A 27791-nucleotide genomic window follows, 5' to 3' on the forward strand; every position below is an offset into this window, starting at 1 on the left:
GAACTGAAATAATTTCGCTCCAAATGACGGTGGTCTCTGTGATGCTGTTTAACGGTGACATGACTCAGCTCAGTTGTCAACGATGTTAAATCTCCAGAAACTGGTCATGTTCTGTCTCCACAGTCTGGCATGTTTGTCTCCATCATCTAAGCGTCGCAAATTGCTAAATCAAGCAGAGCAGTTCTTCGGTCGCTTCCTGGCTTTTATAATCTGCAACACTCGTCTTCCTTTTAGTCAACCTTGGGTTAATAATGGCTGACGATGTGGAAAGTGTCCCGCTCCTCCCTGAGCTGCCTGTCATGGGACCTCTTCATCCCTTCCAGCCAAGCCAGTAATGGGGATGCATAACACGGCAGAGAGGGCTGGTAATTCTTCCCACATTTGTTGCCCACAGACTGGACTAAGTGTTACAGCGTCAAACCGCAGCATGCAGGGTTCAGCCGAGAGCATAATACTTGCTTAATCTCCAGCTGCCATGCCTGGTTAATTCCATAGATGTCATCTCCATTAGCCCCCAGGAGGAGAGAGGGCCCCTGCTGGAGAGCCAGGATGGCATTGGAGCTGTCAGTACAGTCTCCTACACTTAGGCCTCAGGCCCTTAGACAGCAACACTTACTACAGTGCGGCCTCGCAACAGGTGGTTTCACTAGCAATTTTTTCCTCTTCTCCCGTTCTTAGTGTTCTCCGTTTCAGGAAGGCTTCATGAAGATTTGTCTCTGTTTCAGAAACTTCTTTTACAGGGACAGGCCTGTAGCCATTGACGTCTGGATTATTACAATTTGCCTCTGAGGCCTGTGAGGGATTACTTTACACACTTGCCAAATTTCCTACGTGGCTTCAGGACATTATAGGACTGGAAAATGGGCTTGGAGGGCTGAAGGCAGCAACTAGTTGTGCATCTCTTTGTAAATGTGTGCAGACAGCTTATGTTTGCAGAGTATGTTAAGCATGCTCAACGTTTGTTCCTCCACTTGTTTCTGTTTCCTGCTGATCCAGTAGTTTAAAGTTTTAAACCACCCCCTAGATTGGATTAATAATTCTTTCTGATCGAGGCCGATCGGATAAGGCGAGGTGTTTACATGACACATTTTCATTCTGATAGGACATTCAATTGGGTCAGGTGTCCTCCATGTAAACAGAGCTAATGAGTTCACTGGACTCCAGCGGCCTCCACAGTCATCAGATCCCAGTCCAGTAGAGCAGCTTTGGGATGTGGTGGAACGGGAGATTCTCATCATGGATGCAGCCGACAAATCTGCAGCAACCGTGTGATGCTGTCATGTCAACATGGAGCAAAACCTCTGAGGAAGGTTTCCACCACCTGGTTCCATCTATCACACCAAAAATTAAGTCAGTTCTGGAGGAAAAGAGGGTCCAACTTGGTAATAGAAGGTGGACCTGATAACAGTGTATATATTAACCTAAAAATCCGGAGGTGGGGGGTTTGGGATTGAACTTTTAGATGCTGGTTTCTTTCCTTCAATAGCATATCATCAACACTACACTCTTAATGTTTATTGTAATGATATCAGCTTTGGAAATATTGGTTACAGTTTGATTTTTGCAGGAGAAATGTAGATGATTGGTGTGCATTTTCCACCATGCAGCTGTGGGTAATAATCCGTGGTTGGGGAGGTGTGGGGGTGACGGTGCTGAATGAGTTGATCAACCACAGGAGAGATGGCACATATGGCATAAGCCACAACTAGCCCACAGTGGAACAAAGTCTATCCTAAATGTTCAGAGTAACACTATTACTAAAGCGTGTGCGTTCTTTCCTGCTTATACAGGCACACTTATGTAAAAAACATAATTATTATTATGCTCCCATGACTTACAGCGTGTTTCATTTGTAACTCAGCGTTGGTCTGCAGTTCCATCTCTTATTAAATGACTGTTTGGAAAAGGACAAGCTGAGAAAAATGCAGACTCTCTGAGCTGTTTGTCTGCACAGCAGCACGGTGTATGAGTATTAAACGGGGGGATATTTGGAATCTCTCAGCTCATAATTTTAATCTTTCCTGAGGCATTTTGCATCATATGTTTAAGTTAATTTGTTTCTGATTTAAAAACTAAAATAATGAAAGTGAGGGTGGATTAAAGTGGTAGAATGCAGAGAGAGGATAATGACATGCCTGTTTAAAGAGATCTGCCAGTTAAAGCTGCTTGTGTTCTAGATAGAAGAGGAACAGGAGCAACAAAAGGCTGGAAAAGTAAAAACTGGGGGAGCATTTGACAACAAATTGGGTCCAGTCAGTAACATGACTGGGTATAAAAGGAGCCTTTCAGAGAGGCAGAGTCTTTCAGATGGAAAGATGGACAGAGGTTCACCAATCTGAGACAAACTGGCTCTAAAACTGTGGAACAATATCAGAAAAATGTTCCTCAACATAAAATTATGAAGACTTTGAAGATCCCACCATCTACACTTTAATATTATCAATAGATTCAGAGAATCTGAAGGAATCTCTGTGTGTGTGGGACAAGGCTTTGCAGTTGCTTATCATAAAAGTATATTGAATGGCATCGTTGCTATATTCATTCATCATGGAAATGTGCTTCACAGCTTTCTCTCCTATTAATTCTGGTTGTGATGGACAATTCCTGAATTATTTGTTGTACGGTATTGTTATTTAGAATATGTATTATTTATAATTTCATGTCAGAGTTTCTGTTGGGTGTTGTCAAATAGATTTATTACATTTTTCCCAAACACTGAATTACAAACTTTGTTGAAGGATTTCTCGAGGAACTTGTTAAAACTGTTCAGACCTCATAACTAACTAGACAGGTACTATAATCTCACTTATACAACAAAGACAATAAGCTCTAATTTAGAAATGTAAAAAGGAAAAAATCAAATAAAAGACTTTATAGCATTGACAATTGACAAATATTGACCATTATGACATTATTGAATGCTTTCAGAAATCACTGTCTGTGAACACAGTTCTCCCTGAAATCCACAAATGCAGGTTAAAGGCAAAATAAGTAGCACTGACACCTAGTGTTTCAAATCAGAACTGCAGCCGAAAGAGAAAAACACGGAGAGCATTTTTCCTGCCTCCCCCCTTTCTCCTCGGAGAGTTTCGTGTATGTTGCCGGTTTGTGAGAGGACGGTTCTTTTATACAGTCTGTGAAGGACGGAGAACATAGCGCCAGCAAACATCATGATGAGGAGCGAAGGTGATTCACACACAGTAAGTTGCAATGCTTTGCGATGCTTGCACAAATTTCACGCGCTAATTGACGTTAGCATAAAATAGAGTGTAAACAAAAGCTACATTAATCAACAAATGCCACACAGCCGCAGTTTTCCCTTAGTCTGACTTAATAAATTAATTTGATAGTAATTTCATAAGTTTATAAGGACAAACACACTATTCACTTGGCCCAAACATCATTACATTTCTTGTTGTAAACTAACAGGCCACCAATTTACTCCACTAATATATCCATACAGTCACACAAATTCATTTAATGAGTGCCGAGAAATGAATTAGACTAAAATCTTTGTAAATCAAGATAAACTTTTCGGTTAATTTAATAAAAATTCCAGTGCTTAACTGTCGGGGAGAAACTTTGCCATCTTAGACTTCTCCACCTTTCAAAAGATGCTCTAATATTGATCCTCGTTTTATTCCATTTTTTGGTCGTTTGCTTTTTTAGCAGGATGCCGATGCTTTTTAGGTTTTTCTGAAACTATTTCTGGTCCACTTCTTTTACTAGCTTCCATACCTGCATGTTGCTGCTCTTTTGCCAACATAGAATACCAAACGCTACCTTGTTGTTGTTAGGCAACCGTGGGGAGTCGCATATGATTGGTTAAGGAACCAGGAAGTTGGAAAGAGCAACACATTGCACCCATGTTATTCCGGCATGGAACTCTTATTTTGAAGGAGAAAAACTTGACAAAGACATTGTTGATGTAGGAGACAGATTGTTTATAGGGAAGCTTCCTTTTATCCCTCGCAGCAAAAAAATCCTAATTATTCAGCCTGTAAAGCTCCATCATGTAAAGAATAGAAATACTTCAGAGAGCCCTCAGGGAAATTTGGGTACCAGTAGCAATACAACACCAACAATAAAGCAGGACAAGCACAAGACACAATATATACAGGTACAAAGCAAAATAGAGGCAAATAGAATGCAATAAATATAACAATAATAACAATAAGATAAGTTAATAAACAATATAAACAAGCATTGCACACAGTAGAGGTGGTACAGATTCCCAGTTCACTATTGCACGTATAAGTTATTGCAACTGTTTGTATGGGTTATTGTGCATGTGTTGTATCAGGCGGACTGCACACCTCCCTCTCCCCCCTCCCTCTCCCCCTCCTGCCTAATGCAGAGTTGTACAGTTTGATGGCTCGGGGGACAAAGGAGTCTCTGAGCCGGTTGGTCCTACTCTTGGGGAGGAGCAGCCTGTTACTGGTCAGGCTTCTCTGTGCACTGATGACAGCGTGCAGAGGGTGACTGGCATCATTCACAATAGCCAGTAGTTTTTTTAGTGTTCTCCTCTCTGCCACTGTCACCAGGGAGTTCAGCTTCATGCCAACCACAGAGCCTGCCCGCCTGATGAGTTTTTCCAGCCTGTTAGCACACCTTTTTGTCATGTTACCCCCCCAGCAAACAACAGCATAAAAAAGCGTACTAGCTACAACAGACTGATAGAACATCCACAGGAGTTTCCTGCAGATGTTAAAAGATCCCAGTCTTCGCAGGAAGTACAGACGGCTTTGGCCCTTCTTGTACAGGTGATTTGTACAGCTTGTCCAGTCCAGCTTGTTATCCAGCCACAACCCGAGGTACCTGTATTTGTCTACAATCTCCACCTTATCGTCCCTGATGGTCACTGGACGTGGTTGTGGGCTGGACTTCCTGAAGTCAATAACCAGCTCCTTAGTCTTTGAGGTGTTAAGCTGGAGATGGTTCATTTGACTCCAGGTGACAAAGTCACTGACCAGATTCCTGTACTCATCCTCACCATCATCCCTGATACACCCCACGATGGCTGTGTCATCTGCAAACTTCTGGATGTGACACAGTTCTGAGTTGTAACAGAAGTCTGAGGTGTAGAGTGTGAAGAGAAGGGGGGCCAGCACCGTCCCCTGGGGTGCTCCTGTGCTGCTAATAACAGTGTCAGATGTGATGTCCTTTAGCCTGACATACTGCGGTCTCTCTGTGAGGTAGTTACCAATCCAGGACACCAAGCAGGGGTCCACCTGCATCTCCCTCAGTTTGTCCAGAAGCGTCAGGGGCTGGATTGTGTTGAAGGCACTTGAAAAATCCAAGAAGAGGATCCTCACTGTGCCCCTCCCCTTATCCAGATGAACTTGGACACGGTGTAGGAGGTAGAGAATAGCATCCTCCACACACACACCTGCGCGATAGGCAAACTGTAGGGGGTCCTGGGCCTGTTGCACTTGGGGCTTGAGGAGATTGAGAATGAGCCGCTCCATCGTCTTCATCAGCTGGGATGTAAGTGCCACCGGTCTGTAATCGTTCAGCTCACCAGGACGTTTTTTCTTTGGAACTGGAACAATACAGCATGTTTTCCACAGGGTAGGCACTTTCCCTAGCTGTAGACTGTGGTTGAAGACATGCTGGAGTGGTTCCCCCAGTTCAGCAGCGCAGGTCCTAAGCAGACGAGGAGGCACTCCGTCAGGGCCAGCTGCTTTCCATGGGTGGAGCTTCCTCAGTTCTCCCCTCACCTGTTCTGCTGTTATGTGTGGAGGGTGTTGAGATGGGGGGAGGGGCAAAGGTTGGCAGGGGGGCTGCACAGGGGATGAAGTCAGGGAGGATGTGTACTGCAGTGGGGGAGGGGGGGACAGTGGGCTGGTCAAAGCGGTTAAAGAAGATGTTCAGCCTGTTTGCTTCTTCCACTGTCCCCCCCGCTGTTATGGCCTTTGATCTGAAGCCTGTGATGGTGTTGGCACCATCCCAGACGTCCTTCATACGGCTCTCACTCAGTTTATCCTCCACCTTCCTTCTGTAGGTGTCCCTCGCCACCTTCAGGCTTTGTTTCACCTCCCGCTGTGCTAATTGCATTGCCTCCCTGTCATGGTTCATGAAAGCCACCTTCTTCCTGTTGAGGGCAGCTTTGACATCTTGTGTTATCCAAAGTTTGTTATTTGGATAACAACGGACAGTCTTATTGGGGGAGACTACGTCCAGCGAGAAGTTGATGTAGTCCGTCAGACAGTGAGTCTGCTCCTCTATGTCCTCACCATGTTGTCTCAGCAGTACATCCCAATCAGTGATGTCAAAGCAGTCTCTCAGAGCATCCTCTGCCTCAGGTGACCACTTCCTGATCGAGCGTGTGGTTTTAGACATCCTTTTGACCAGGGGGGTGTACTGTGGCTGTAGGTATACCAGGTTGTGGTCAGACTTTCCAAGTGGGGGGAGGAGGGTGGCTGTGTAGGCATCCTTCACATTGGAGTACAGCAGGTCTATTGTTTTGTTGTTCCTTGTGGGAGAGTCTACAGCCTGGTAGAAGGAGGTCAAGGTAGAGTCCAGGCAGGCATGATTAAAATCCCTAGATATGACCATAAACGCCTCGGGGTGCTTTGTCTGCAGCCTTGCTGTTACTGTGTGTATCTTCTCACAGGCAGCTGATGGATCCGCCCTGGGCGGGATGTAAACACAGAGCACGATCACGTGACTAAGCTCCCTCGGCAAGTAATATGGCCGCAGACTAACGGCTAACAGTTCCAAGTCATGGCAACACAGTTCCTTTTTCACTGAGACATGTCCTGGGCAACACCAACGTTTGTTCACATATATGATGAGCCCCCCACCTCTGCTCTTACCGCAGGCGTTCATGTCTCTGTCAGCTCTCACAGCAGTGAAACCCGGTAGATCCACGTTACCATCCGGTATCGCATCAGTGAGCCATGTCTCTGTGAAGATGTATAAGCTGCACGCGCGATAATTCCGTTGATTGTTCTTTGCCAACAGCTCGTCCATCTTGTTAGGTAGTGAGTTGACGTTCCCCATTAGTACAGAGGGGATCACTGGCTTAAAACGGCGTCGAGCAGCCTTTAGCTTAGATCCTGACTTGCAGCCTCTGTACTTCCTCCTCAGCTCTGTCGGTACGTTGTGCTGCATTCCGACGTTAGTCTTCCATGAAAAAAGTTCCTCTCTTGAATAAACAAGATGTGCAAATGCCATACTAGAGTTAAAAAATATTCAATAGAATCAAAAATAGGATATATATATATAAAATAAGGAATAAAACGATAAGAAAGAAAGAAAGAATCACTCGGGTGCGTAAGAGACACTGGTAAGGCAGCCGTTTCTTGCAGCGCCATTTAAAAAAAGAAAAAAAAGAAAAAAGAAGATGCCAGATGTGAAAAGGATCCAGAAACAGTGCCATCTTCTCTGGACCAAAGCTCATTTAAAATGGTCTGAAGCAAAGTGGAAACCTGGATGAAAGTGTGAACTAGTGGGCAGCTTTCACATCTGTGAAGCTCCATCAATGCTGAAAAGTACATAAAATTTCTGGCTTTAGAAAGCAGATGGTTCAATAGCAACACGCTGTTTCTTTTGAACATAAATCTAATAAAGTTCTGCATGAAGAAACTTTTCTAAAAAAGGTCAAATCCTCATCAGAGTTGAAGAGATAATCATTTTACCCTCTTGACTACGTGTCACCAGGGGAAAATATGAGGCAGGTGTTTGAGTGTGATATTGAGGGAAACTGGCCGACGTTTATTCTGCACTTCATTCACCTACAGCAAAGATAGCTGTCATCAAACCGAGCTGCACAAAATAATATGAGCTCTTGGACATGGAGCTGTGTGGAGGTGTTTGCCAAGACGCTGTAACAAGCATAAATCCAAGTGCACAGCTGCAGGCTCGCGTGTGCTCACGGCTGTGTTGGAAGCTACAGATTCCTGTATCTGAATCTGCAGATGAACGTCTGTCTCTCTCTTCTGACCTCCAGCTGGCTTCAGGAAAAGCTTCCGTCTCAGCAGAAGAGACAAGAAGACCAACAAGTCCATGTATGAGTCCAAGAAGAGCGAAATGTACGACATGGCTGACGTCCCTACGTACGAGGAGGTCGCGCCCTACCAGAGGCAGAATGGAGCCAAACACCGGCTCGTGGTTTTAGTGGGTGAGTAAAACTGATCAAACTAATATTTGGTGTCACTGCTTTCCTCACACTCTGCAGCTGTTAGATTTGGCCCCATAGGGACCAGATTTTTAATGAAAATCCTCACCGAAATGACGATGACTCAGATTATTGTTCCTTCAGAACCCTCAGGTGGCTCGGCCTCGGCTTCCCGTGACCCAGAATTTAGCACCCGGTGGAATGGACGAAGCAGACCTCGTATTGATCAGTTCCATTTAGTACGTTCACTTACTGCACCTTCACTCTCGTGTCTGTTGAGTTCTTCGAGCCGATGGGATTGTTCCTGCTCTCCTGGAGCAGTGGGTGTGTGCCAAGGTCTCCGAATGAATTCAGTGGTTTCTCATATAAGACGAGCGTTGCCACTGAATGGTGGAACAATACGCCGCGCCAGGTGCAGCACTACAGATTTAAATCTTTGTCAGGACGAAGCGTAGCATCAGACACTTCAAGGCTTCTACACATTTTCCCTTTATAGGTTGTTTACTTTTAATAAAATACGCCAGGAATGTCCCGGACAAAGGTGGAACAACACATTCCCCAAATTTTCACTGGGATTGCTTTTAATATTTCCATGAATCATCAAAGGAATGCGAAGTCCAGCATCTGTTCCAGTCCTCATCTCTTAATTTTAGATACTCCAAGACCACAGGCAACAAGGTCGGGTGTTGAATTGTTTTCTTTTCCGTGCACGCTCCTTCCTGATTGACCGAGCCTTGGTACACGGAGCGCTGGACTTTATCAAGCGTATTGCTAATTAGCGAAGCCATTTTCCTGCCTTACGCAGAGGAGACGGAGCCTCTCCCACCTGTCACGCTAATGTAAATATTTTCAATTAACTTCCATAATTTGGAGGACAATCTGTGGACAATTTCACACAAAATGAAGCAGAGGGCCAAGAAAAGATCTGCTTTTCGTTTCTCAGGCTCCCCACGTCCGTCTTCTTCTCCCAGGAGTTATTTCATTTTCATTTTTCACAAAACCTTTTCTCTTTTGCTGCTTTGTCCTGTTTTTCCTTTTCTTTTCATGGCGTGACTGTACTCATCTGCGTAACTCAGGGCATATGTGTTTACCTCCTCAGAAAATCTTTTCTCTCATAACTGCTCTTTATTTCCACGAAAGCAAACCTTGTAGTTATGAAGAAAGCTAAATGTAATTCTAGGTGCTGAAACTGCTCAACCTTGTCAGATGAAGGCAATCAATACAGTATGCACATGCAGGCAAATCATGCAAAGCTGTATTTTTTATTTTACTTTTCTCTCTTTTTTTGTTCTATTTTATTCAATCTTATTTATTTATTTATAATGTATAAATAAAACTTTTTAAAAAAAATTGCACCGAGCTACAAACCTTCAGCACATCAACAGCTGTTAATAAATGCAGTTTAAAGGAATAAAACATGTTTGTAATGCGTGACCGGCACAACCACACTGGTTGATTTTCAGCTCTTCCTTCTCGACTGGGGACCAGCGTAATAAGGAGGTACCAGGCTGCTGGGGCTGTGTATGGTTCTTCCACATGTTGGTTGAATTAAAGATGTCTTGTGTTTTCAAACTTCAGTCATCCAGTCCAATAAAAAACACCAAACACGAGTCAACAGCAGAATCAGCTGTTTGGTAGAGAAGTTTTGGCAAATTTTTCCCACATACTCAGCTCTGCTGCTCATCCCACACATGCATTTTCCTCACAAATGTGGCTCCATTTAAAAGAGAAATAAACAGACTTTTCAACAGTATAAGATTTATTACAAAGAAACTATGAAATAATCCAAGTACAGTCTGCTTTAGGGGCTCCAGACAGGACTCGGCCCTTCTGCACCGGACCCCTGCTTCAGCCCTCATCAAGCAGCACCCTCTTCTAAAGCTTCCTACTAATGCACGAAGGCATTGCTTCATTAATGTCTGTACGGGATCCATCGTACCCACTAATGAACGGCCTGCCGCCCACCTCTCCGACATGAAAGGAACGCTGGATGAATGAAGTCTGAGATCTGTTTCAAAGACAAATCAAGATGCTTATCTGGGCTTTTTCAGATGAAACTGCCAATGGAAATAGATTTTTACATGCTGTATGCATAGTTTGACTAAACCACTGATGGTTTTGAGAGAAATCTGATTATTTAATTTGAAGAAACGCTGTTCAGATTCCCACATTTCCTTCTGACTTTACACCACAAACTCAGAGTTGGGTTTAGATGAATTAAAAGGTTTAATTTGAGGGTTGGGCCCTATTTTATGTTATAAGTGAACGTTTCTCCACTGTGTAATTTATCTAAATATATAAAAGTGGAATTCTTTATTGAAACTTCTCCCTGTTGTAAGTCTGTACTACTGGATTTTCTTCTTTTCCAAACACCAGGGATGAATTGTTTTATTTTTTTATAGCTCCATTGTGATCTGAAAGTTGTAAAGCAAATGTAAATGAGGAAATATGTTTAATAAATAAAATATATACATAAAATAAATGATAAAATAAAGTAATGTAAAAACATGATATAAATAAAATATAAAATAAAACTATATGATAAAATTTAAAATATATTTGATGTATAAAGTTTACAAAATATATTTTAAATATATATAAAATTTATCAATTTTAGGAATAAAATTTAAATAAACTAATTCTATTTAGTAAATTTATATTTTTGTAAGTAAATATATCTAATATTTTAAAAAAAAAATAATAACAAAATGAAATATATCGATACATAAAATAACTAATAATTATGTTAATGTGTAAATAAGGTAAAATATTGTTAAAACTTAAATTTACTTCATAATGTTTTCTACAAGGATAGTTTGTTAAATGTAAATATCTTGATAATGTTCTTTTTTTGCACTAAAACAAAGGTTGAATTTAGGAGTTTTCATGATTTCTTGGTTATTATGTTGTTATTTTACTGCCCCGACCCACCTGGAGATCACATTGTGCTGAATGTGGACCCTGAACTAAACTGTATTTTAAATATTTACAAAAATTTAATATATTTGGGGTTAATATGCTTTATTATAAAGTTATTATAATATAATATCATGTTGAACAAAGTTTGAGAACCACTGCACTAACTGCAGGAACATTTGAGCTGGCATCTTAAACCTCACCACCCCTAGATGTGAAGAAATTGAGGAGCTTTGAGGCTGGGTCAAGGCTCATGGGGCCCAGACCCGTACCCCGTCCGGGCCTGTCCTCGGCCTTTCTGCACGATCCAAATGATGTTCTCCCCATTAGGCCTGGAAGTTATTAGACTCCCAATATTAAACTCAGTTTCTCTAATGAGAGCGGTAATGAAGTCTGACACTTTTAGTGGCAAAGTAATCTGTGAGGACAGCGAGAGGCAGGAGGAGGGGGAGAGAAAGGCATAAACACAATGTAAATACTGCAACCCGGTCCAAAAGATTTGGGAGACTTCTGCCTTTTTTAATTGCGGCGTTCAGATTTACAATGCTGCCACTGTGTCGGAGCATTGTTCAAAACAAACAATGCACAAAGAGGTGCCTTGTATAAGGTCAGACGGTGGAACACAGCACTGCCTCTGCTTGTAAAAGACCCGGCGGTGGGCCTGTTGGGCCTCCTTGGCAAGTGGTGGTACAGCTGGAATAAGCTTTAATCGCCGTCTGAGGCATTTTGAAGAAGGTCTGCTGCCATGCATCATTGATATCGCGAGTGGCGAGCAAGGGAGTGATGAACAAAGTGAAAATGGTTTTACAAGTTTGAGGAATTGCAGTCATTAGTCATCCCAAGGGTAGAGTTGGTCCCTGGTGCCAGGGCCCCGATAGCCACGCTCAGATTCAGGGAAAACAAGCCTGCTGGGTGGACTGTCTGCACCGCTGTGATCGGGCTCATAAAAGCCCCCATATTACCACGCTCTGCCACCTCCAGCACCTACAACAACATCAGACCAGTAACTTGTTCAAACAGCATGGCAGAATTCCTCCCGCACTCCCGAAACAATGAACTCCATTTCCTCCTGTTAATAAATCAGCCCTCAGCTTCACTTTTTTCTCTTTCTGAACAGGCGTCTTTTCCCAGTGGAGATTGATGGCTGTCTTCACTTGAGCATGTGACTGTTTATGTGTGATGGTAACCACAGAATTCCCAGCATGCCCTGCGTTTTGCAGTAGTCGACAAGCTCGCTGGCAAAGCAGCTTTTATCACTTCCAGCAGTCACACCATCAGATTTAAAACCATGTGTTACGGTGAAGAAGGACAGGGAAAGAATGGGGTGTGAATTTGTCTGTACTTGAACTCCGCCAGTGCTTCAAGATTAGACTTAAAAGAGCCTCAATGTCCACACCTATTTATCAGGTTGTAGATCACCAAAACCATCATTCTCCAACAAAAAGAGGAGCTCTCGCTCTGCTGGGAGCTTGTTTATTTTCTTGTCTTTCCACCTTACCCACACCACGGACTGAATTGATTGTCCTTTTGTTTTAGAGGAGCAGCCTGTTAAACACATTTGCCTGAAACGAATTGTGCAGCCTGTTCAGAACGTAAGACATGCAAGGAATCTCCTGCCCAAATCAGACTCTGCATCTTAACTGTCCTGGCACACACATGTATTGAGATGTCCACGCACAGAGATGTCCACGCACAGAGATGTCCACGCACGGAGACGTCCACGCACGGAGATGTCCACACACAGAGATGTCCATACATGGAGTTTCTGAAATACCAAAACCAGTTCATGTTCATTTCTTTAAAGATGCAAATACCAGTTTACTGGAAAAGAGGTGCAAAAGAGCCGAGGATAAAGAAAAAGTCTAAATGATGTTCTGTATTCAAAGATACAAAAATAGATGAAATCTTTGCATCCATGTTCTTCAACATAACAAGTGAACTCACTTTTGTTTCTTTCCCCGTTCTGGCCCCTGTTCCACTGAAGGAAGGAACTCAGTCTTTTGAGACGCTCGTTAATCAATATATTGTAAATATTCAATAGTCTCTCCTGTTGTCTCCTCTCCCACTCATTACCTCCACTCTGTTCTCCCACTGGGAATGAGATGGAAAGCCCAGCTGATCCACAACAGACCAGGAAAAAGCCTTTTTTTTTCTTTTTACTTCTTTGTGAACCTGGTTTCATCTTCTGCTTAAGAAAAGAGAAAAGCAGGTTCAAGCTGGAACTAAAGAGTTCTTAGCTCTAGTAAAGGATTTGCTCAAAGGTCTGAGCATGCCCATAATGAAATGAGTATGTCTCTACAACCACAAGGTGTGTTTGAAGGCTTTTGGATCCATAGTAAAGGGAACACTGGTGAGATCTGTTAGGACGTGTAAATATCAACATGTGTTGCTGGTGAAGAATGAAGGAAGATGGCACATAGCACAAAATAACCCATTACATTAAAAATGAACATAAAAACTGTCATGCTGCAGTCGCTCATTTCACCAGTTATAGCTGTCCTTCTGGAGGACATCCACATCTCTTCTGTCTTCCTTTCTTATTTAAAACGAGTGAAACAGACTCTGAAAACACTGATGGAGGTTCATAAAGTGTATTTCTTCTCTGCTTTTTTGCAGGACCCACAGGTGTTGGCTTGAATGAACTTAAGAGGAAGCTATTGATCAGTGACCCCCAACACTTCAGTGTGACTATCCCACGTAAGTTCACTTCACTTTGTCTGTGTTTGTGTTGGTAAAACAATGGTTCTTTGAGCTCTTTGTGTTATAAAGATAAAAAAAATGGTTGTAAAAAGAGAAAAACATTTAAATTCTGCTTTATTTAGAACATCTCTGTACATCTGTCCATTCAGACAAACATGCTGCTGCTCTCAGAGAAAAATCTAAATAATCATTTTGAGTGAAGGATGTTTACTTGACTTATTCCAGCTGAGTTTGCTTCGGTCTGAGACCTAAACGCTCATGCAGAGGGAGATTTCTGGCTCTCAGACGTCCCGGCCAGTTTCTTCTCCTCCTGTATAATTGTCAGCTTTTCACAGTCTGCTTGACAAGCTCCAAATCATGGAGGAAACTCTTGAAGACATGCCATTCCACTGCTTCATGAACTGGCACCGAGCTTCTCACTCCGTCTTTCTGAGCTCAGTTCCCACTTTTTGCTCTTGCTTTCCCATGATGCCTCCTCCATTTTCCTTTTAAGGACCTAACAACAGCTTTTACATCTTTCTTACTTAATAGCTGTGACTTCAGTTTGTATGATGAGCTGAGTCAGCCCAGATTTTCCATACGTGTAAATGTACATGTGTGTACTTTATAAATGACTTCTAGATCTGGATATTTTCAGTTCCAGGTACCTGGGATTAAATGTGATGTAATGCATGTGTAAATATGTTAAATCATTTAACTAAAGATAAAGTTATAAAATAGAAATGTTTTTAATAAAATTGAAAATATATTTAATGTATTTAAAATGATAAAATTGATTTTATGAATACATTTTAATTACAAATTCTAGGATATTTTTATTAATATGTTCATATATTTTATATATGAAATATATAAAGAATATCAAATGATATGTAAATAGATCAAATAAAGTTATGTTAATGTGTAAAATTGCACTTTGTTTTCTCAAAAACATATAAAAAATAATATAAACTTATTGATAATGGATTGAAATAAAAGGAGAAATTAGTTAGTAATAAATTGTTTTGGTTGGCCTTAATGGTCCTATTTCTACTAGTTTAGCCTCATTATCTGAGGCTGTCCTGAGAAATAATTACTGGATGTTGACTGGGATTACAAGGCTTCAGCTTCTACACGTACTTTTACATAAAATTAGTAAAAATCAACTTGGAGTTTTAAGGGTTAAAAGAGATGTGGCAACTTCTGATATTAATTGCTGTGTTTGTTACATGCTTTGTCACATAATGGATGTAACCCAGTGGAAGTCTGACACTTTAAAACCTCTGTGGTATTAAAATCCCATCGGCGAGGCCTTTTTTCCCTGCTAATTGTTCTCAAATGTGACCTGATGGTGCTGCTTAATAGAGCCCAGACAGTCTGATTCAGACCCATATAGACGATGTATGGCACAAATCCACTGAGAGGAAAAGAGACTCAGGCTTTCTCATCTCTCTTTTTTATTTTTTCTGGTTGATTGCTGCCTGTGGACACATGGATGTGTTCAGCTGCTGTTAGTCTGTTTGATTAATCTGAAAACGGAGCCTCGGAGACCAGCTCGTGGCCCAGCTTTAACTTCTTGCTGTTAAATGTACACCAGCCATCGTAGAAACAGGAGTGAGCCATTAGAGCTGATGGGGAGGAGGTTAAACATTAGGATTCCCATCCAAGCTTGCAGATATTTTCCATGATTTGCGAATGAACGGATTCACATTCTTTTGCTGCTTTGTAATTATTTCCTGTGCCACAAAACAGATGCTGAAATAATGCATGGTGGATGGTGTTGATCGAACTGAAAGGCTGCACTGCATCTTGAACATTAGGAATGGGAGGTGCATATTTAGTAAATGTTAACCTGATCCTCTTCTGTATCTTCCCCGCGAAAGTTGGATTTATGGCTGCCTTTCCTTTTTATGCAAGTGACACATTATATAAATCACACCACTGCTTTTCCAATAACCCTGAAAGCTCTGGAGCACTGGAAGGAAAAGCAGGAGTCCACCATGGGGGCACAGCCTCAACACCACACCGTCGACATGCCGGTGAAATGAGAGGCTCGGAGGATAGGAAGGCAGGACTTGGCCGTTGTGGCTGCAGGTGATAAAAGTTTAATAGTTTGTCTTGGAGCAGGTTGGAGTGTCTGACGGGCGCGAACCTCTCCCCTCTGACCTCTTGCAAGCAGCCGGAGTGTGAGCCGCCCCCCTGACCCTGAGAAATCCAGCAGGGCTGTTTGCTCACGTTCCCTCCACGTGCCGCCCCTACCGCCTCTTTTACAGCTAAACTTAATGGTGTTTGGCCAAATAAATGCAAAGACCTGCTCTAAAGGAGAGTTTCCAGCTTCAGCAGTAACAAAGGCTGCAGCCTCCGTTTCTGCAGGCACTGCTGCAGCATTTAGAGGAGACAGTAAACCTTTGCTTCATGTTAGTGAAGTATTATAAGTGTGCTGCACAAATACAGGTTGTGTATTTTATAGTTCTGTTAATAATATTTACTAAAAGCTGGCAGCATGAGCCGTAGGGCCAGTTTTCAGACTTCCAGGTTTGTTATAATGTGACTGCTGTGTCCCAGCAGTGAGTCAGAAAGTCTGGCTTTGATGTACTCACTTCTTCTTTCTCTCAGACACCAGTCGGGCCAAGAAAACCCACGAGAGTGAAGGTGTGGAGTACCACTTCATCTCCAAACATCTCTTTGAGACCGACATCCTCAACAACAAGTGAGTTGTAACAGGGAACCTGTGAAGGCTGCAAGCGAATGTTTATATATTAACAAATGAATAAAGGTTATACGTGAATAAAATAACTCATCAAAATGATATGAATATATAAGAAACACCTTTTTTTGAGCTTATTTTATTTATGTTGTAGACCGTATTCCATCTTTTCAGGTGCAGAGAAGCTGAGTCTGAGACTGTACTTCTTTAGGTACTTTCAAAAGATTTTCACAAAACACAGGATGTCAATTTTTTCACACTGCCGATTGTAAAGGCCTTGCAGTATCCAAAAAACCATAAAAAAGACAAAAAAATATGTTTATCTGCATTTAAACCAACTTCTATTCATCTGTCTTGTAAAGAAGCAGCACTTTTTATATTAACTTTGCACAAAAAGTCAATGAATGAGGGTTTGGTTGTTATTTCTTGTCAAATATAAATCTGGAGTCTGTTTAGTTCTCTAAACATTCACATTCGGAAAGAAAATGTATTTGTGGGATGAGCAGCAGGATTGAGTATGTGGGTTTTAAAATATTTTGGTCCCAGGCCAAATGTAGTTGCTGACAGCTGCTTTAAACAAAGACACTTTAACTTGACTACAACAGAAGCTAAATTCACATACAGTGGTGTTTGCCGGTGTACAAAACTCACATAACTGTCTATAAATCATCATCATATCATCTCTAATGAAATTACCAAGTATTACTCTTTCAGTGACGTGCGGTGAAGTTTATGGTTGGCGAGGCACTGATTGTAAGAACTGAAAAGAGCATCTTATTTCAATATTCATTCAACAGCATGCAACTGGTAATGCTTCATATCCTATCAGCATTCCTCTTTCAATTACACTCACACACCCACTGTTACTAACTCCTCAGTGAGAAAAGTAGCTACTGGCTGTCCTAAAAGTCGCTAGAAATCGCTAAATGACATCATCTAATGTGCATAATAGCCTGGTACATGGAGGCTGCTGTGGAGAGGAATGTTATGGAAAAGGCAAAAATGGACGAAAAGACAAGCTAAAATGTTTAAAAAGGCAAAACTAATAAAAATAAAACAAATTCTTTGGTTAATATTTTCTTTTATTCTAGTTTAATTTTATTAAGTGTAGGTTGTTTTCTAATTAGGAGGCTGCAACATTTCAGAACACTTCTTTTCCTGCACACTCTTCATTAATAGACATTAATATCTGACTGTAAGACAGCGCGAAATCATCCTGCACCAGCTTTGAACGTTTCATTTTCAGCCTGGTCATGAAACAGGTGATCATCTCCTGCTCTGAATGCAGCTACTGCTGCTGCCAGAAGCCTCTTCTGGTTGCTTTTGGACAGGAGAGGCCTGCGCAGCAGCACCCGCTCCTCATTCAGAAGAATAAACTACTTTCATATACGTCAATATTCATATTTCATATACATAACACATAATTTCATATACATACAAAAGTCTCCAATACTGAAAAAGTCGCTAGATTTGTCGCTAGCAGCTTTAAAAAACAAACAAACAAAAAAGGTCGCTAAGTTGGCAACACTCACACATCGTGTTGATGTGTGAGTGCGCCCCCTTGAGGTGAGGCAGAGTACCGTTTGCCTCGCCTGCTGACTTTTCTCTGCACTTTATTGTACGATAAACGGGAATATTTCTCTCACAAATACATTAAATACATTACTATTACTACTAATACTGTTGAGAGTCATGGTGTATAACAAATATTTCTGTTAAGTTCATATCGGCCATATGCTGAGGAACAGAAAACGGCACGTGTCATGCAACCCAGTTTGTATTGGGTGGCACAGTCAGAGCTGAGGCACTGCCTCACCTGCCTCCCCTGACCGCACATCACTGTTCTTTTTACAGACCTCAGGACTTTCATCGGACAGTTTAATCACAGGAACATTGAACCATTTATCCAGTTTATTTCTATATACTAACACAGCACCTATCTTGGTATTATACTTTATCATCTTACATGTAACAATTTGTCAAAGTCAACTCTACACGTCCTCATCTTCCAGCCCTTATTACAGTTTATGTAAGCTGTGAGAGCCTTGAGTCCCACTCTGTTTTGTCCTTCAAACCGCTGGAGGCAGCGTGCAGCAGAGCGAGCAGCAGCCAGTCAAACATGAACTCCCTGCTGTTGTCAGCGTGTCTCTGTAACTGAGTCTGAGCTGGTGATGACAGGGCCGGGCCCAGCGCTGGTAACAGATCTCCAGACGGTGGCCCACGAGGGCTCCTGTCTCTGCTCGGTCACTCTCCGACTCCGGCCACACCACGGCCCGCCTTGACATTTGTGGCCAACAAATTGAAATGCAGCTTGTAATGGTCGGAAGAATGATTGATGGCTTTCTGCTGGTCTCACATGAGCTGGAAAAAAGAAGAAGACGACAACGCACTTTTAGGTGCATATTCAAAACATTCACACACGCAATCACACACATGTATGTGACACAGGGCAGCATGTGGTAGTGAATGCATATAGAATGTCAGCGCATGCAGAGAACAGAACGGGAGGGGGAACTGTATATTTTGGCCATGTTGCGGTGCAGGTCGAGGCATGCAATGTTTTTCAGGGAGTCGGAGGGGTGAGTGACAGAGCTGTGATGTGGGGTGGATGCAGGGAAAACTCCACGCCGAAATTACAAGGCAGCAGAGCAGAGAAGGAGCGAGATGAACTTGTTTGCGTTGTGCCTCATTGCATGCAGCAGAAACAATGCGCTCAGCACCGAAATAAGCAGCCACACCAACATGTGTTTAGCTTGAACTATTTTCCCAAGGGAAGCCCTGTTTTGTGTAAAAATGGCAAATATCCATTCTGTGAGTCCAGCCAACCCTCTGCTGGCATGCTTTGCTGTAAACTACGTACCTTTTCTCGCTCCAAGTTGTGAGTTTTTGTACACAGGCTACTGTAAGCTTTTAAATGAAGTTCCCATTAATGTATACGAGGTTTGTTTCAGACTAAAAGCAGAGTAAAACTTTCTAACATGGGCAATTACTATAAAACTTTCTCTTTACATGGCATCAGCCACACAGAGGCAGTCATTCTGTCTGACCCTCGTCATGAGCAGACTGAGCATACCATCCCGTCCTATTAGTTCAAAATTCTTTCCACGCCGTTAACTCTCCTTTTTTTTTTCTTTCCTCCCCCCGTCCAGCCTAAAAAAAATCCTCTGGTGGCTGCTCTGTGACAGGGAGAAGAGGATCTGGTGGAAAAAGTGTTTGTTTGCTGAGCTGAAATCCTTTAAGGTTTAATCGGGGCAGGTCTTGGTATTTAAGGGCTTTGAGGTTTTTCTGGAACACACTGGTGTTATTGATTGAATTGGTGGCATAGGAGATAATATAAGTTTTGCAGAAGAATGCTATCTTCAGGTCAGTTGGTGGTTAAGACAGTATTCTCCCGTCTATGGATCATTTTTTGGGGGCAAATTTATTTGTATGGCAGATTTCATACATAAGGAAACCCAATGTGTTGTACATAAACAGCAGAAACAGACAAGAAAATCCATAATGTACACATGATACAAACAATCATTATATTATATTATATTATATTATATTTAGGGCTGTCAAATTATTGAAAATTTTAATCACAGCTTGAAAATACTTTATCATGATTAATCACCAGCAATCACCATCCAGCATCATTTCACCAACCATCTGCATGGCAACATCTGTCATAAAAACACCAAATTAAAATTCATAAGCAAATATTGATGAAGAAACTCTAGTAAACTGATGACCTGGATAAAATCAGGTTTTTCTTTTTATCATTGAAATGTAAATGTCTGTGCAGCAGTGATAAAAGACCTTTAGCAGCAAAAGTAAACACATGTTGATAAAATAGATAATTGGCTGTTTATTTTACAAGTTTTTCTTTCAGAGACTATCTGGTAAATCCACAATGATCCATGATAACAGCATTATTTATCACACTTTCACCATAAAAAGATCACTATCACTACTATGTTGCTAAGAGACCTCTATTTAGACCTGGACATGATGATGAAGCCACTTCCTGTCAGACTGTCCACCAATCAGAGAGCTTAGATTGACGGTAATCTCCAATCAGGAGCAGCCAAAGATCAACCAGTGAGCAGAAAGTTCTATGTGTGTCTGAAAAGAAGAAAAATAATGCTCCTCTATGGCTGGAATGGAGCCAAGAAGAAATTTTTGATGCACGGTGGTTTATGTAAATAGTAGCAGAAATACCTAAATATGAGGAAAAAGTGGAAATGTGTAAATAATGTGTTTGTTTCAGTGCTAATATTTTTTCTCCTGAAAGCCAAGACTTGAGAGAATGATGTGCAGAGTTTTAAGGGTCTAAAGAACTCTGATTTGGATCAGACATCAGGTTTTCTGGTAGTTTGTTCCAGATATCAGGAGCAGAAAAACTAAATGTTTCCTTTACATTCTTAGGATGGAAAACAAACTTGACCCAGGGGAGCTTAGAAGTCTCAATGGCGCATATGACGTCAGCAAATCGGATTCTGGACCAGAACCATTCAGAGCTTTGTACACCAGCAGCAACATTTTAAAATCAACTCTTCGTCTCACAGGAAGCCAGAACAGAGATCTTAGAACCAGAATGATATGTTCCTTTTTCATGTTTTTTGTAAGGAACGAGCAGCAGCATCTGGATTAGTTGCAGTTGTCTTAGTGATTTTTAGAGAGACCTGTAAAAGAAATGCTTTTCTAAACATGTTGAGCCACCAGTCCCCTTATTCTAGACATATTCTTCAGGTGGTAAAAGGCTGATTTGGTTCCTGCTTTAATGTGGCTGTTAACATTTAGCTCAGAGTCCAAAACGACACCAAGATTTCTTCATTAATCCATTTGCTGACTGAGGCTGGACATTAATCTTTGGATACTCATCTTTGTTTCCAAACACAATAATTTCAGATTTATCTTTGTTTTGCTGAAGAAAATTTTAGAACATACACATATTGATTTGACCAATGTCAAACTGAAGCTTTCTCTGGGACCATCTCTGGGAGTCTCCTGCTGAGACAGTAATATAGAGCTGAGTATCATCAGCATAATTATGATCAGATATTTTCTTTCTTTCCATGATCTGAGCTAGTGAGAGCATGTAGATGCTGAACAACAGGGAGCCCAACATAAAGCCTTGGGGAGCTCCACATGATCTATGGTTACTCTGTCTTTTATGTAGAACTGGGCTGGAGATTCCAACCCACTTTTCCAATTTTTCCCACTGGGATGCTTTTTGCATTGATTTCAGATCAAAATGCTCAACCATGTGCATGTCTCTCTTCTTTCCATCTCAGGTTCATTGAATATGGTGAGTACAAAGGGAATTACTACGGGACAAGCCTGGACTCGGTACGCTCCGTCCTTTCCAAGAAGAAAGTCTGCCTGTTGGATGTCCAGCCTCATGTAAGTGGCTCAAACCTTTCCTCTGCTTCCCGTTTTTCCATGCCATTCCTCCGTTTCTTGGATTTTTAGCCCCTTGGTTGCAGCCCCTTGGTTGCTTTATCCCCACTGATTTCAGGATCTGATCTCCCTCTTTGTTGGCTTTCCTAAAGGCCTTGGCTGTTGCTGAGTTTCTAAAGTGGATTTGAGGGGTCATTTTCAAGGGCAAATTACAGCTAATTTCCTCTATTTGAAGACTTCCTTTTTGGCTTATATGTCTTGGGTGGTGGTGATCAGACCCTACAGTCTAGCTTAAAGCTGAGTCCCAACAAACCTGTAAGCATAGAGCTTCTCCCTTCTCTGTTTTTGTTTAGTGAATTATAATTTACAGGCTTAAAAGCACCATTACATACCCATCAGTGTTTTAAACTACACCAGCTTGACCAGTAAAAATAAACGCATACTACACAGCTTCACTACAACCCTTTTCCCAGCATGATCCATGAATCATGTCAGTGGCAAGATTAAAGCTGAAAGCTTCTGGTTTTCATTCATCCTCTTTAGGTGTGGACACACCAGAAAGCCATGTTTCTATGGCAGAATTAGAAAAAAATCAACATTGGCTAAAGTGGCTATGATTAGATATTAATTTAAGTGAAAATATTGACGTTTTTATTTAATGTAAAGCTAAATGTACAAATATTAGACGTCTTTCATTGTTTATTCACAGATTAATGAATCATTTCACGTCCAGTTGCACATTTTCACATCTCATTAGCAAAATAAATCTGTTAATAAAAACCAAATAATTTAATTATTTTTGTATAAATCAACTTTTTCCTTCATTTAAACGTCTATACAATCAATCAGTTTCATCAATTTCATCAATTTCTATTTTTTCAAAGTATTTAGCATTCAGGTTTAAGCTTGTCTCTCCCAAGTAGGAAAAAGCCTTTTTTTTTCCTTTTTTTACCTTCGTATTTGTTCTTCTTTCAGACAATAAAGCATCTTCGAGTTGCTGAGTTCAAGCCATTTGTGGTGTTTGTCAAGCCTCCAACGATCGAGAGATTGAGGGAAACCAGAAAGAACGCCAAAATCATATCAGGCAAAGATGACAAGGGATCGGCCAAGCCATTTACGGTGAGACACGCAGAATCTCTGCCAGGTTTTGCATCCATTAGGGTCCAGACAAATTTAGATATAGTTTCTGTGTGATTAGAAATTACAAACATGGATCTTAGGGAGTCAGTGGCTGACATGAGGTGTTACACCAAGGCTATCTGGACCCTCTGTGTCCACATTTCGCTGTGTGAGTGATGAGGTCATTCCTTCCACACCTGAAGGAGTCCACACATGAAACCAATTAGCCAGTGTGCTGTGAAGCTGACAGGTGATGGGGGGGGAGTAAGGTTGGATGATGGGTTTCCCAGCACCATCGGGCTCTGAGCTGTCTCACTCGCATGTCTCACTCACCATGGACGGTGTTAAAGCCCAGATCCCAGTCAGGAGCATGTCCAGAAAGCAGAGAATGCTGCCAAGAGAATGACTGACAGCTGTCTGGAAGTGTACGGAAGACCATGGGGTGCAAACTACGGTCTGTAGATGCGATTTAAAGCATAATCCTTCATGTAACTGGACAATACATCTTATTTTTGAGGAAGTGTGAAGCACAAACACTCAATAATTTTACAACTGGTAATGCGTTTTAACTTCTTCGTTGGCTGGAAATATCCCACCTTAGATGTTGACTTATTGTTGTTATGAGTTAGAAAAACAGCAGCAGGGTTCTGATGGACCCGAATGGGAAGGATGCCAGCCTGTCCTGGAAACCTCTGCAGAATGAGATGGAGATAGCAGCAGATAGAAGTAAAACTGCAGCACCAGTTTGGACTGATAGCAGCTAAAAGTTGACTCCATCACCACCCTGAGGAGGTTAACCTGAATTTGGACATGAGAAGGGCTGTGAAGGAACCCCCTTCCTTACCAATGACAGCTGCCACAGCCAAAACCGGGAGGTGGAGGTGGATGTAAACATATTTACAACCTTCAGTCACTTTCAGTTTCTGCCTCTACAGAACAGATGAATAAAGCTCTCTGGCTGCTGCTTTGAGTTATTTTCTGTGCTGTTTGAGGTTCATCACTCCTCATCTTCAGAGATCACTTTGAAGGTCCAACGAGTACAAAATCTTTGCTCATATCATCGACTTACAGTGAAAATGCAGCTCAAATAGAGGAATAGTTATATAATAAACTTAGCAGAAAAAGTAAGGAAATTTATGTTAAGTGGGTTATTTTTCCTCTTTAATCCTCTTAGCTGGTGTTGTTTTATACATGGATAAAAAGCCTGATTACCTTTACCACTAGCTAGAACCGGTAAGGATGGAGCTTCTGTGGCATGAGCTACACAGCAAAACATGGGAGCAGTTACTCCAAAATGCACCAAAATCACCTGGAATAATCTCCTGTTGGTGTTCACTCTGGTTTCTTAGTGGGACTGAATGAAAAAACAACACATATGTTTACACTTTATTCATTTGCCACTGTCAGGGACCTCAGTAGTGACGAAGATCCATACACAGCCACAACAGCTGGTTTCGCCTCCTCATGCTGGTCACATAGCTGTGGAATGGCTCAGCCAGGATTGGTTAAATGTCAGCCAGCCTGGTTGACGTTTAAGCTGATCCCAGCTTGAATGTGTTCATTTGGGTTGAGGTCTAGATTCCCAGCAGGTCATTGAATCCTCTGATGATCCTGGTTCTGTGGGGGGAAGCATTGTCATCCTGGAGTAGGGATGTCAAGAACACTTAATTTCACAAGTAATCACAGAATTAAACGCCATTATTATTAATTGAAAATATTCCATAATGTCTTCCCCCTCCATAAAAGATAATGTCTGAACCAAAGCGGCAGATCAGCGAAGTTATGTGATACATCAATAGCTTTATTTTCGGTACCTAAATCTAATGAAAAAGCTTCTAAGGAGCAACAACACTTAGATCTGAACATGTTCTGTGTTAACAGGATGGGAAACTTGTATTATAATTTCAGCCTTTAGTCAGTTCACAGTCGACTGTCGGCTCTAACGCCAACTTTCTGACCTTGATACAGACACAATGTCAGCTTGGATCATTCCCACAGGTAAATATAATTTTCCTCAGTCTGTTACTCATTTCCCAGCCGAGGCCCTGGGAACACTGAGCCTCAGAGATGAGAATGCTAACAATCCCTTGCTGTTATTACTCACTGTCCCTTTATTAGCTTTTTGTTATTCTCTCCAGTAATACTAACTCGCCCGCCATAAAACTGTGACAGAGAGGCATATTTTAGCCGGTAACAAACCAGATCCTGTGTGTAAATGTTCATGCACGCTGACGGGATGTAAACCACATATTTGCTACAAGGTGTTGTTGGGAGAGTAATCTCAGACTTATTGTGTCCCCCGCCAGCTGCATTTCTCTGAGACAGAAACGGGTCTGCTTTAGTGCTAAAACCTGAGAAACAGGGCTGTCATTGTTTCAGGCTGACGTCTGCACGGTTGTTTGTGACTGAGACTCTTCCAAGTAGGTTTTTAGAGCTGAAAGCGTGATAAAAAAAAACAGGCTATGTAATGAAGGCTGCATTAAAGGTGGTAAAATATCAGAAATATCAACAAGGACTTGAAACCGACCTGGACAGGTGTGTTTTACTGAAACAATAAAGCTGACGTCCCGCTGAGGACGACCTGTGTGGTGCTTTTAAAAGATGATACCTTCAGCTGACACTGATGTGCTGAAAGGTTTTACAGTCCCACCAGGACAATTCTCCTGACTGGTGAGATTTTACAGTGAAGAAAGCACCATAAAGTCGCAGCAAAGACAAAATACAACAGAAAAATGATTAGAAATACACTTAATTTCATAAATGTTGTGCAGAAGAAAAACATCAGTAATTAAACCACATCTAGAGTCAAAAGAAAAACAAATAAATCCTGGATGTTTTCAAACTGTTCATCTTTGGAGAATGATCAGCACAAATCATGGGATGAAATTAAAAATACTTAATAAAAAAAAATTTATCCCACGAGGGGAAATTATCATTTCTTATATAATATATAATGCAGATGGCTGAGCTACAATACGCTTTATTGTCCCTACTGTTACATTAGCTGCCTGGACCACATCAATACACCATGCAACCCAATAACAAACCACTGGAATCTACAAGCAACCATCAGCCACACAGCAGAAATCCTAAATATATAAATGTATAATACCCATTTGGGGTAAAAAAAATTAGAAGAACGTCAAAAAAAATACAAAAGAATAAAAACAAAAAACAAGATGCTTTTGCAATAGCCCACAGCTCCAAAACAGATATTACAAACCCCATGTGGCTATAAAAACTATATTTAAAATAATTTAAAATTGTAATAGAAATGGAAACAAATAAATTTTTAATTGGGTTAGTCTCCATCGATCTTAATATAAGGAGAAAAACAATTAACTTGAAAAGATTCAGGCTAAAATCAACTTGAATCATCTGTAGGAAGATCATTGACCTTGCTAATAGAAACATGTGTAGTGTTAAAGCGCAATAAATATGCCCCCCCCCCCCCCCCCCCCCCCCCCCCCCTATATTAAAACAGTTCATGATTGCATTGTGTGTGAATTGAGTGTGGGAGGCATTGAAATTGGATATAAAAGACACACTTGGTTTGATTATTTTGCAGTGTAGGAGTGATCTGTAAGAGACTTGAAGAAGCCTCTGGCTGAACACTGTTGTTTCCTCACTGTGTTGTCCATCATGTTCAACTTTGCAGTATTTTTCTCTGGGCTTCAGGAGCTCCAGATCTCCTTGATGCTCATTCTTGAAAGATATTATGGACAAAACCTCACTGCAAACAGTCCAACGTCCCGGGTGCAGATCTTTTCCTCTACTGTGATGCGTCCAAGTTGAAAAGTGCTGCAGGACTTCCTACTTTTAGCTTTCTGCCAACTTTACTGTCTCAATCGGCACAAACTGGAGACCAGGAAATGATCCTGCAGCCACTTCTCAGTGAAGTGTGTCCTTGTTAGCACTGTTGTTAGTTTAACATTTCTAATCAGACAAGTTGGAAGAAATGCTTAGAATTTCTTCCACTTTTCTCTCTGCTAGGAAATAAGAGGAAATGCGAAGAAATGTCCACATTCTTGAGCTCACTCAAGTTTCAGTTTGCCATCTTTCCTATCTTTGTCTTCTTCCGACTCTCTCTCCAGCTTTTGTTCTTTTAGCAGCTTTCCTGCTCTGATTCATGTTCTTTTACCTGGAATAGCTTAATTCAACACATATTTGCCCGTAGACATGGAAACATCACACAAAACAACTCGCAGTGTCCTGGATTCGTTTAGGAGAGGGTCAGCAGGGTTGTCTTCCTGATGTTGGCTGCAGTGGTCATCAGTAAGCCTTGATCCAACAAGGGAAGCCTTGCGGCTGCTTCGGTGCAAATGACGGAGACAATAACGCTGCAGAGTCACAGATTCCTCCCTCAGACGTGTCCTAATGTGCTCCTTCTGTCATTCTTCAGTACAAAAAGAACTGATTAAAGAAATCATCGGAGACAGTGGAGCATATGATGGCACGGCGTGGTGTTTGTGAGGCTGATGCATGCCAGACAGATGGGCAGAAGCAGCAGACGGGCTTTTACTGACCGTCACTGCAAGTGAGTGTTTATATTTAGCTGCACAGCTAATCCATTATGAAGCGGAAAACCACCAGAAACATTCTGAAGTAAGTTCTGGCTGGAAGGAGCGTCTCTAAAAACTGAACTGGTTAGGATTTTGAAGCTTTTACGAGTCTGTGTTTATGTGCGTACACACTTTGCGCACACTCAGCTCCACTTTACATGTTTGTGTGTGGTGTGTGCATCTGTGTTTGACTCTCTGAGCATGAATGTGCATCTGTGTGCATTTAAAATTGTCTGTTTGGCAAAGCAGTTCACTATAAAACCATATCGGTCCAGAAATCTAAAGTTGGCTGTTCCCAGTA

The 27791-nt window shown here is 41.5% G+C and overlaps 1 protein-coding gene across 3 annotated transcripts in view; it reads left to right on the forward strand.

Moving 5' to 3' along the window:
- mpp7a (membrane palmitoylated protein 7a) overlaps positions 1-27791 on the forward strand; it is a 168733-nt gene that overhangs the window by 133746 nt on the left and 7196 nt on the right. For all 3 annotated transcript variants that reach the window (XR_006008187.1, XM_041967556.1, XM_041967557.1), the window contains exons 12-16: positions 7955-8125; positions 13655-13735; positions 16334-16427; positions 21704-21812; positions 22785-22928. Coding sequence is in view for 2 of the 3 variants with exons in the window: in XM_041967556.1 (XP_041823490.1) it covers positions 7955-8125; positions 13655-13735; positions 16334-16427; positions 21704-21812; positions 22785-22928 (599 nt within the window). In the remaining variant the exon portion in view is untranslated. The remainder of the gene's footprint in view (positions 1-7954; positions 8126-13654; positions 13736-16333; positions 16428-21703; positions 21813-22784; positions 22929-27791) is intronic.

The sequence above is a fragment of the Melanotaenia boesemani genome, chromosome 18, assembly GCF_017639745.1.
Source record: "Melanotaenia boesemani isolate fMelBoe1 chromosome 18, fMelBoe1.pri, whole genome shotgun sequence".
Taxonomy (NCBI): Eukaryota; Metazoa; Chordata; class Actinopteri; order Atheriniformes; family Melanotaeniidae; genus Melanotaenia; species Melanotaenia boesemani.